The 10729-nt window shown below is 41.9% G+C and overlaps 1 protein-coding gene and 1 non-coding gene across 4 annotated transcripts; both read right to left on the reverse strand.

Moving 5' to 3' along the window:
* Nucleotides 1-443: 443 nt before the first annotated feature.
* On the reverse strand, nucleotides 444-5473 carry CXCL9 (C-X-C motif chemokine ligand 9). Of its 3 annotated transcripts, XM_069593142.1 has the most exons (5): nucleotides 4918-4982; nucleotides 3953-4170; nucleotides 3696-3822; nucleotides 2140-2224; nucleotides 444-716 (listed from the first exon to the last, which is right to left on the reverse strand). In XM_069593142.1, exons 2-5 carry the CDS (start codon nucleotides 3981-3983, stop codon nucleotides 612-614), a joined length of 348 nt encoding a protein of 115 aa, XP_069449243.1. In that variant the 5' UTR covers nucleotides 3984-4170; nucleotides 4918-4982; the 3' UTR covers nucleotides 444-611. The 3 variants fall into 3 exon arrangements, with proteins under 3 accessions (XP_069449243.1, XP_069449241.1, XP_069449242.1); XM_069593140.1 differs by lacking the exons at nucleotides 3953-4170; nucleotides 4918-4982 and adding an exon at nucleotides 5218-5473; XM_069593141.1 differs by lacking the exon at nucleotides 4918-4982 and having other exon boundaries at nucleotides 3953-4801.
* On the reverse strand, nucleotides 4734-4805 carry TRNAF-GAA (transfer RNA phenylalanine (anticodon GAA)). The gene has a single exon. It is a non-coding gene; the product is annotated as a tRNA-Phe (tRNA).
* Nucleotides 5474-10729: the final 5256 nt, after the last annotated feature.

The following is a 10729-nucleotide window of genomic DNA, read 5'->3' on the forward strand; positions in this document are numbered from 1 at the left end:
GAGTCACACGGCCTCAACACCAGATGGAAGGTTCTGAAAGCCAAGTGCTAGGGGTCTTCGGTGGTGATGCCTCCCCCCGCCAAGAGAAATAACCTGCATGAATCTCTCGGATACACTGTATATGAGGCCCACAGGCTGATGCAAATAGAGATGCTGACAGCTACAGCAGCTTGGCGAGGCCCAGCTCAACTCCAAACTGCTTTGCTTGCCAGCACACTGCCTGGCTGGGGGCCTGCTGACCTAGGCCTCACGATGTTCTCTGGAGGCCTGGGAAGCCTGCAGCTGCTCTCCCAGGCAGCTGTTGTGTGTGGGCTGTAGTTGTGAGGACATTTGTCCAGATGTGGGTGTTGCTAAGACTGTGGGCTTAAGCATGAGGAAATTCAGAGGTCGGAGGTGGAAGAACAAAGACAAACTATAGCCTCTAACAACTGTTCACATATGGATTTTGAAAAGCAATTTTCTAGATTTAATTACAATTATACAATAATGTTTTAAATTTTCTAGTCAGATCAACAAGCTTTTGTATTAAGATGCCATCCCTTTCAGGAATTATTTCAGTGAGTTAAAAAGAACCTGTTTTAACACAAGATAGTGGTTGGTGAAGTGGGAGCTCATGTAGTCTTCTTTTGAGAAGGACGTTGAGATCTTTTAACTTTTGGAACTTTCTTGGTTTTTTTATATTTTTTCCCTTTCCTTTGCTTTTTCTTTTGGTTGACCTGTGAGGAGACAGCAAAAAAAAAAAAAAAGAAAGAAAGAAAGGGGGTGGGGGTTAGTGTTTCTCCATCTTACCATTTTTCCTTCCTTATATTAAATTTGGACTCTCTAGACTATGGTCTTTATTCATCCTCATAACCAGTTTAAAGTTGCATCACTCTCAGAGAGGCTCCTTTTGATTCTATTTCAGTTATTTCAATGAAGAAGCAATAGCCTTCTAACTGGTTTTCTTTTGCCCATTTTCTTGGCTACCCCAACTCCAACCTTGCTTATGACCTACCTCTACCAACTGTGGGGCCTCCCAGGTGGCACAGTGGTAAAGAATCTGCCTGCCAATGCAGGAGATGCAAGAGACCTGGGTGCAGTCTTTGGGTTCGGAAGATCCCCTGGAGTAGGAAATGGCAACCCACTCCAGTATTCTTGCCTGGAAAATTCTATGGACAGAGGAGCCTGGCAGGCTACAGTCCATGCGGTTGCAAAGAGTCAGACACGACTGAATGACTATCGTTTTCTGAGAGGTTGGAGTATCATCCAATTTTTACAGACAAGGTGATGGAGGCTCAGAGCAGGTGACTTGGCCAAAGTTGCACAGCTGGTATGTGCCAGAACTGCTCCTCTGTCAGAGTCCAGAACCAAGCTCCTATCTACATATCCTGTGGCCCTGTTGCAACTTAACCCCTCAGCATTTCAAATAGGATTCCTCTGGCTTTGTCCTGGTCTACTTTTCTACCTCAGTCCCTTCATTTCCTCCACACAAACTCAAGCCATACTACTCAAGGTTCCCTGAGCACAGTGAGCTCTCTCATGATTCTAGCCTTTTTTTTCATGCTGTCCTTACCCTCCCAGTGAACTACTTATCCTTCAAGATCCAAATCAAACCACCTGATATGAAAAGTCTTCCTTAACACCTTCTCCTTATCCCCCTCCTTTGGCAAAGTTAATTACTCTTTCCTCTATTATCTTCAAGATAATTGTACATATCTTTATTTTATATTTTCCACATTATACTATAATTGATTGTCAGTGAATCTGCTACAGCAGGAAGAGACTTTATCTCATTACCTTTTTTTTTTTTTTGGCTATGCTATGAGATAGTTCCCCGACTAGGGATTGAACCTGGGCCCTGGTAGTGAAAGTGTTGAGTCCTAACCACTGCAGGGTTATTCCCTATCCTCACAATCTACCATTCAATATGTATGTACTATATTGGATAAGAAAGACAAGCTCCCTACCCACATGGAACACACATTCTAGTGGAAGAGACAGACAAGTGATACCATAAGAAGGAATATAATTCCATATTCTAGGAAAAAAAATGGTAGTACATAACATGATGAAAAATGTAACCTTAAAGGCACTCCATAATTCTTTGACTTCCAAAGTTAATTTCTAAAAGAAAGAAATTTTTTTTCCTTTTTCACCCACCTGTTTCTCCCACTCTTTAATCAGTTCTTTCACTTCTGGTAAATCTGGGTTTAGGCAGACTTGAGCCCCATTCTTCACTGTAGCGCTACCAAAGAAACAGCAACAAGTTGTTTTTTTTTTTCCTTTTAAGATTATTTTTTTTTTTTACTTTTAAATGATTCAAATGCTTTCTCTTATCCAAAGAATTCAATTCTGCAAGTAAAATATATTTGTAGCATCTGGGACTTCGGTCTTTTTCCTGCCTTTTCATTTTTTTAAGTGACTGGGGGGACTTAGATACATTTCTAAGATAGCACATAACCCTAAATTTAAAAAAATCCAACAGGTGTATGCAATGGGAGAACTTATCTCTAAAGATAATATTGGTTCTGTTATGCTAGAAAAAGCTATTTATGTTTAAGTGAAAACATAAAATAGAAAAGTTGCCAATATATCTACTTTCCTCCCCAAACAAGGAAAATGAGCATGAATTTTACTAAATTTTCTAGTAAAACAACTTAAAACATAATAAAATGCTTTCCTAAGACAAGATTAATGGACTGGTTGAGTTTTGAAAATTACATCAGAATCTCCAGGAATAATTTAAGGACTTTTTTCTTTAATTTCTGACTAGTCTAAGAATAAAAGGAGTCATTCTATTATTATCCTTGATTCAGGCTTCAAAAAAACTTAAAATATGCATATCTTTAACCTAGCCTGGAATTCTAGGCTCCCTGTATCTCAGATGGTAAAGAATTCTCCTGCAATGCAGCAGCCCAGGTTGGGAAGATCCCTAGTTCTCCAGCATTCTTGCCTGGAGAATTTCATGGGCAGAGGAGCCTAGTGGGGTATTGTCCATGGATCACAAAGATTCAGACATGACTGAGTGAATAACACACACATCCTTAATCTACCAATTCTAATCTCTAGAAAAATATTAATATAGGAGAGAATTAAAGAAATAATATTGATACAGTAACTATTTTTAATAGCAAAAAAATTGACCTACATTTAGGTATTGGTCATATAGATTATGGTATGTGCATATAATAGAATAAAATTTGGTCATTAAAAATGACATTATTAGCAAAAATGATGTTATTACACAAGACTTACTGACATGAAGAAAAGTTCATGATATAGTGCTAATGAAAAAGCAGTTTACAAAAATGTATATGGTATACGATTTTGTTTTTGTGTACATATATTGTATATATAAATATATGTATATGTACGTATATGTTTTGTATCTATATATGTACACACAAAGCAAAAGTGTGTATATATACAAAGAGAATAACTGGATGGTAGAATTTAGAGAATTTTTCATTTCTTCTTTTGGGTAATTTACATTAAACATTTTCTTCAATGAACACATAATACTTTGGTAATATATCATCCTTGGTTCCTTATCTTTACCAGAAATTGCTTATTTTTTTAGAAGAAAAGAAAGAAGTTTACCAGATTTATGGAGGGGCAACCATTTGCATTTTAAATGTCTGAATGAACAAGTATTCCCAGGATAGTACTCACATTAAATTTAATGCTGGACATGTGTTGAATGAGTTTTTACTTACATGATTTCAATTTTCTCACAAGTAGGGCTTGGAGCAAATTGTTTAAGGTCCTTTATGGATTTTGGGTGGATCATCCCTTGGCTGGTGTTGATGCAGGAACAGCGTCCATTCCTTATTGCTGGGATTCCTAAGGGAAAAACAGAGGGTGGAAAACATCAATTGAAAGCTATGTCTTCATTTTGGTGATACACCAAAATGATACATTTGACTTAGTAATGATTATTACTATCATCTGCTGAGTGTCTTTCAATCATTACCACAAGATTTTGAAGTAGGTGTTATCTCCATGGTGTTATATCCATGGGATTCTCCAGGCAAGAATACTGAAATGGGTAGCCATTCCCTTCTTCAGGGGTTCTTCTTATTGGGAGAATCCCACGGACAGAGGAGTCTGGCGGGCTACAGTCCACTGGGTCTCAAAGAGTCAGACATGACTGAGGGACTAACACTTCCACTTCATATCATATTTTGCAACCTTAGGAAAAGAGATTTTTAAAATATTCAATAAATGCCTATCATAGGTCAGATACATGTATACCTAATTCATGTGTGTTATGCAGACCATAGCTTCTCAAACACCTCCCAAAGCCATTTTTTAATCTGACCTTAATGAAATGGAGTTGGTGTTAGTTTCAGTTAAAAAGGTATACTTATAGTAACTAATAACCACTAATCCTAATCTTCCCCACTGCCTTGGTTTTCAGTAGTGCTTTAAACTTTCAAAAACTCTTTAAAATACACTATTTTCATTCCTTAATTTTTTCATTTAGTACTAGGTAGAAAAAGCATAATTATATAATCTCCATTTTACAGCTGAGGGAACTGAAGTCTAGAAAAGCTCATTAGAGAGAGAGAGAGAGAGGGAGGGAGGGAGGGAGAGAGAAAGAGGGAGAGAGAGGAGAGAGAGAAAGAGAAAGAAAGAAAGAAAAGTCGCAAAAGAGTCGTAAAGTCCAACTTTAGCCTACCAGGCTCCTCCATCCATGGGATTTTCCAGGCAAGAATACTGGAGTGGGTTGCCATTTCCCTCTCCAAGGGATCTTCCCCACCCAGGGATTGAACCTGGGTCTCCTGCATTTCAGGCAGACGCTTTACCCTCTGAGCCACCAGGGAAGCAGAAAAGCTCATTAATTTGCCACAAATAACAAAGGTAGTTAGTAAAGGTTGTTCCTGAGGAACAACCTCTCTGATTATCAGATACTTAATTGGTTAATCACAGACACACTTATCAACGAACTCTGTCAGGGTGGCAAAAATTATTGAGGAGACCAAGTCTCCCATCTCATTACCAAACAGTTCAACAAACATTTACTGAACACCTACTGCCTGCCAGGAATTCACACACGTAGACTGAGAAGACTTGTTTTTGACCTGGCAGGTCCATCCAAGATATGAACTTTGGATGAACTGCCCACAAGTGACTCACATCACTTTCTGATGCATGCAAAGCAATGCAAGTCAAAAGGCTTTTATAGCAATTTACATCTCTGACTTTACCAACTTAATATAACTTATAATCCCTTACCTTGAACTCCAGTCAGAGTCAGGAAGATGATACACAAAAAGAGAGGAGCACTTTTCTTCATATTGGTAGAGTGAAATCACTGCTGTATTTGTTCTAGTGAGTCACTCCTTTATTGGAAAGTCTTTAGAGAACATGCTCTTTGAAATCATATTTATTAAGGAAATCCATTTCCCTCCTAAAATCTGATTGGCTGGTGGTCTTAGCTGATCCAGCTAAACTGGCCAGAAACTTAATTGTGCTAGGGGAAACCCTACTCTCCTATCCAAGGGAATTTCTGCATACTTTATTTCTTTCCATTTCACATAAATGGGTAGTTTATAGTAAGAGATGTGAAACCATCAGCATTAGCAGCCTTCAGCACACATAGCAGCTCACCTGGATAAGGGATAAGTTATATAATGAATATAATAAAATTATACAAGAAGGGTTAGAAATGTTTCCAGATGGAAAACATGAAAGTCCAGATAAGTAAAACACTCTTCAAATTTTCTTGCTATTTGTAGAATATCTTTATGAATAATATATGGCCATATTTATTTTTTTCTAATAATGCCTACCCAACAATCTTAAACTATCAAAATACATTAAAGACATCTTAACTCAGGGACTAGGTAATTTTCTACTTTGGTAAGTTCATTTTGTTTTTATGTGATTGCTGCTAGATATTATTTTTTAGTGGTTAGATTAATTAGAATAATGGATCATTTGAAAATAGACAACTGGTACTACATTGAACTTAAAAACCTCTGTGTATCAAAGAAAATAATCAACAGGGTGAAAAAGCAACCTATGGAATGGGAGCAAATAATTGCAAATCATATATCTGATAAGGAGTTTATATATATATATATATATATATATATATATATATATCTTCTACAACCACAAAATCCAAATAGCCCAACTGAAAAATGTGCAGATTTGAATAGACATTTCTCTAAAGAAGATACACAAATGGCCAATAAATACATGCATAAAGTTCAACATTACTAATTGAAAGTGAAAGTGCTAGTTGCTCAGTCCTGTCAGACTCGTTGTGACTCCATTGACTATAGCCTGCCAGACTCCTCTGTCCACGGAATTCTCCAGGCGAGAATACTGGAGTGGGTAGCCATTCCCTTCTCGGGGGGTTCTTCCTCATCCAGGGATCGAAACCTGGGTCTCCTGCATCTCAGGCAGATTCTTTATCAGGCCACGAGTTATTGTAATATCTAGGAATTTTTAGCACCCCAAGAACCAATTATTATCCCCTTGAGGGCAACCCTTCCTCCTCCACATTGAGAATGCATGCTGTAGAGTGTGAGGGGAGCAGATACCAGCATCTTCTGTTACATGATACACATTTTGGAACTGGTTTCTAGATGGATTACTATGCTTAAATACGATATTAAGAATTCTTTTTGAAGAAAACTTGTGGTGAACTTTGACACAGCTTATTCATTTGGTTTTGCTTAAATTGGCTTAAAGCTCAACATTCAGAAAACGAAGATCATGGCATCCGGTCCCATCACTTCATGGGAAATAGATGGGGAAACAGTGGAAACAGTGTCAGACTTTATTTTGGGGGGCTCCAAAATCACTGCAGATGGTGACTGCAGCCATGAAATTAAAAGACGCTTACTCCTTGGAAGAAAAGTTATGACCAACCTAGATAGCATATTCAAAAGCAGAGACATTACTTTGCTGACTAAGGTCCGTCTAGTCAAGGCTATGGTTGTTTCAGTGGTCATGTATGGATGTGAGAGTTGGACTGTGAAGAAGGCTGAGTGCCGAAGAATTGATGCTTTTGAACTGTGGTGTTGGAGAAGACTCTTGAGAGTCCCTTGGACTGCAAAGAGATCCAACCAGTCCATTCTGAAGGAGATCAGCCCCGGGATTTCTTTGGAAGGAATGATGCTAAAGCAGAAACTCCAGTACTTTGGCCACCTCATGCGAAGAGTTGCATTGGAAAAGACTGACGCTGGGAGGGATTGGGGGCAGGACAAAGGGAGGACAGAGGATGAGATGGCTGGATGGCATCACGGACTTGATGGACGTGAGTCTGAGTGAACTCCGGGAGTTGGTGATGGACCGGGAGGCCTGGTGTGCTGCGATTCATGGGGTCGCAAAGAGTCGGACACGACTGAGCAACTGAACTGAACTGAATTTTGGTAACAACTGTGACATGGGTAGGGTGGAGCTGGGTTCTGGTTCCAGCTTTGCTACTTGAGTATATGTGACAAAGTCTGTGAGCTTCACTTCCCTCAGCTGAGAAAACTGTTACTGATCTCACAGGCTGGTGAAATGAATGGCAACAAGGAATTTCAACTGCACAATACCACAGAGCTAGTGTCCACTTTTTTCTAGCAAAGAAAGTTAGGCGGAAACTTCTTAGAATAAAGATCAAGGCCCAGAATGGTCTGCCCATGCCCACGTTCAAGTCTTGTTCTTGCATCTATCTCTACTCCATCAGCTCTCCTTTTCTTCCTTCATTTCCTCAGAGGGGCAATGCCCCATTCCTATCACATGGCTTTTACTCATGCTGTTCCTTGCCTGGCATGTGTACCTAATCTACCTCCCTACCCTACTGCTTACCCACCTTAGATTCTCAGGTTGGCATTTCCCCCGGGGAGACTTCCCTGATCCCCAGACTTGGTCGGGTCCCCCACCATGCCATTTCATGGCGCTTTGTGCCTCTTCTCATTCAAATGCCGTGCAAGGCAATGTTATTAATACGGTTATCAGCCATCTTATGGTTAACATCTCTCTTCCCACATAGCACTAGTTTTAAAGAACCGGCCTGCCAATGCAGGAGACTAAAAGAAGCGGGTTCAAATCCTGGGTCAGGAAGATCCCCTGGAGGAGGGCATAGCAACCCACTCCAGTATTCTTGACTGGAGAATCTCACGGGCAGGTGAGCCTGGACTCCAGTCCATAGCGTCGGAAAGAGTCGGACACCACTGAAGCGACTTAACATACACCACCACTAGAACAAGGAAGGCTTGCGAGGGCCCACACCTGCGTGCAGTGTCGAGCACAGTGCCCGTAGGCATTCAGTTAACCAGCGCACAGCTGCGAAGTAACCTGAGAGCGAACCGAGGCTCCGGCCCTGGCTCCGTACTGTGCCTGCCTGCAAGGCGCAGCCGGGCTCTACCAGCATGAGCGCACTGCGCATGCCCAGCCAGTCAGCTTCCAGAACCTTCAGTGGGGAAGCTGCAGTCACAGCCGGAGCATCTTGCGCCGCTCGTGGCCGTGTTGGGTGAATCTGCTACCTCCGCTGCTCCTGCCGAGAGGCCCGTGGAGAGGAAAGGTAGTGGTCATGCGCCTCGGATCTCTGCCCTGTCGCCCCGTGTGTGTCATCCCTCTTCCAACCCGAGGGGGCCGCGCTTCCCCGGCGGACGCCGGGAGTGGGGTCCGGTTTGCAGCTTCGGCGCGTGGCTTCGGCTGAGGCCGCAGGGAGCGTTGGCCTCGGAGGGGCCTGGTCGTGGGGCGGAAGCCTCGGAGGGTCGTTCGGCCTTGGGCCTTGGTGACTGGGACAGAAGACTTCTGAACAAGAGGAGGGGGCGTTGGGGTCAGTGAGGAGTCACTCGAGGCCCCGTCGTGTTTTTTTTATCCGGAGGTGGTGAACTTTCTCCGGGGCTTTAACATGTTTGGCCTGAGGGCTGGACTCGCTGCCCTCAGAGTAGGCCCGGACCTCCCTGGTTTCCCAGGCCTCCTGTGGGAAATTGTCCTGAAAATTTTGAAAGAAAACGTGTTTCTGACTGAAAAACCCCAGCGAACTGGCGTTTATGGCTCGATGGGGTGTTTAGGAGAAACAGAAACCCAGAAGAGGACCTTCCTGGCAGTTCTCACAGCCTTGGGAAGGGAGCCAAGGATTTTCAAAGCCTTCGAAATAGATAATTTGCAGTTTCCCTTTGGATAGAGTTTTAACCTCCTTTGAGTTGGAAAAAACCTCCAGTTCCTGTCCCCGGGGGGGGGGGGGGGGGGGGGGGGTGTGTGCAGGGGGAACCAGGGTTTTGTCTTCACATGTGCTTGCCCGCCTCTCACTTCCGTCTGTTTGGTTATGGGGTCAGTGCGGTCTGTTTAATTATATGCCCAGTGTGACCGTGCCGGAGTGAAAATCTGAGTCTTCCCTTTTACTTTGAAAGGAGAAGCAAGTTTCTCTCATAGTGAAACTCCGCAGGCCTTTTTGAATTTCTCGCAGTTGTGGACTTCCCCTCCTCTCAGCAGCTGTTAAATTAAAGGATGCTTACTTGAAAAGAGTTTATTTCTTGAAAGTCTCTCCAGCTCCTACTTAGCATTCTGATTTTTCCTTCTTTCCTCCCTATGCAGGGAGTCATTCCTTCTAAATGCAGGCATTGTAGTATGCCTGCAAGCACATCATAGTCGGTGGGGGCTCGGGTGGGATTCAAGTCCTGTCTGCATTCTCAGGTTAACAGAAAGGAACACGGTCTTCCTTTAATGATCTTAGTATCTGGCCTCTTGGTTTATATGTTTTATCTAAAGTTTACGGACTGGATTAAATATGTGAATAAACTGTCCTGAGATGGAATGTAAGTGCATCATTTAAAGGACAGCTGCAGATGAATGATGGCAGTAACATAACATTTTTGCTCTATGACTTTTGGCAAGTCAGCTTGTAGTCTGCTAAAATGTAACCAGAGTGGTTGAAGCTGCTGCCTGACTTGAAAAAAAAGTTATCCTGAAAAGGAAAAAAATATTTTTTGTTTAAGATAACCATATTTCTTTGGAGTGATTTACATTAAGATTGCTTATCTAAGTAACTTTAGAAGAGAAAAACAATCCATGTTCTTGGAAACCCATTTGCTGTCCACCGTTTATTTCATCAAGCTTTTATTATGATTATTCTAGGACCTGGTGGCTCAGACTGTAAAGCTTCTGTCTACAATGCGGGATACCCAGGTTCAAGCCCTGGGTTGGGAAGATCCCCTGGAGAAGGAAATGGCAATCCACTCCAGTACTATGGCCTGGAAAATACCATGGACAGAGGAGCCTGGTAGGCTACAGTCTGTGGGGTCGCAAAGAGTCGGACAAGACTGAGTGACTTCACTTCACTTCAGGACACAAATCTGAACAATAAAGAACTCAGTTTAGTGAAAGAAAGCAGCATGTAAACTAGCAATTACTGCAGAAGTGATAACGATAAACGATTGTACGCAAGTTATTGAAAGTGCAGAGAAGGTCACAAGTTTGGCTCATGGCTTCAAATCACAGTTGTTTAAATTAGGTCTGGAAGAGAGATTTGGTTGGAATTAGTTACAGAAGGTGGGAGGCATGAAAAAGTATGCTAAGTTTTAGAAACTGGAAAAACTTCAAGAACTTTGATAAGGATGAAGGGTAGAGTGATAACAGGGGAGTGGTGAGCAATGAGGCTAGAAATGTAGCAGGATCTAGAGAATGAAGGCCCTTGTAAATCCTTGTGGTGAGGACAAGTTGAAGGATTTTACCCAAGGGAGTGACGTGAGAACATTCACCAACACATGCACACGCACATACACCTATGTCTACATCT

The sequence above is a fragment of the Ovis canadensis genome, chromosome 6 (assembly GCF_042477335.2).
Source record: "Ovis canadensis isolate MfBH-ARS-UI-01 breed Bighorn chromosome 6, ARS-UI_OviCan_v2, whole genome shotgun sequence".
NCBI lineage: Eukaryota > Metazoa > Chordata > Mammalia > Artiodactyla > Bovidae > Ovis > Ovis canadensis.

Coding starts and splice junctions, on each gene's coding strand:
- CXCL9 (XM_069593140.1), bottom strand. CDS start 5,278: ATGAAGAAAAGTGCTCCTCTCTTTTTGTGTATCATCTTCCTGACTCTG. Junction 2,225..3,695: donor TGTGAGAAAATTGAAATCAT/GTAAGTAAAAAC, acceptor TTTCTTTGGTAG/CGCTACAGTGAAGAATGGGG. Junction 717..2,139: donor TTAAAGAGTGGGAGAAACAG/GTGGGTGAAAAA, acceptor GTCTCCTCACAG/GTCAACCAAAAGAAAAAGCA.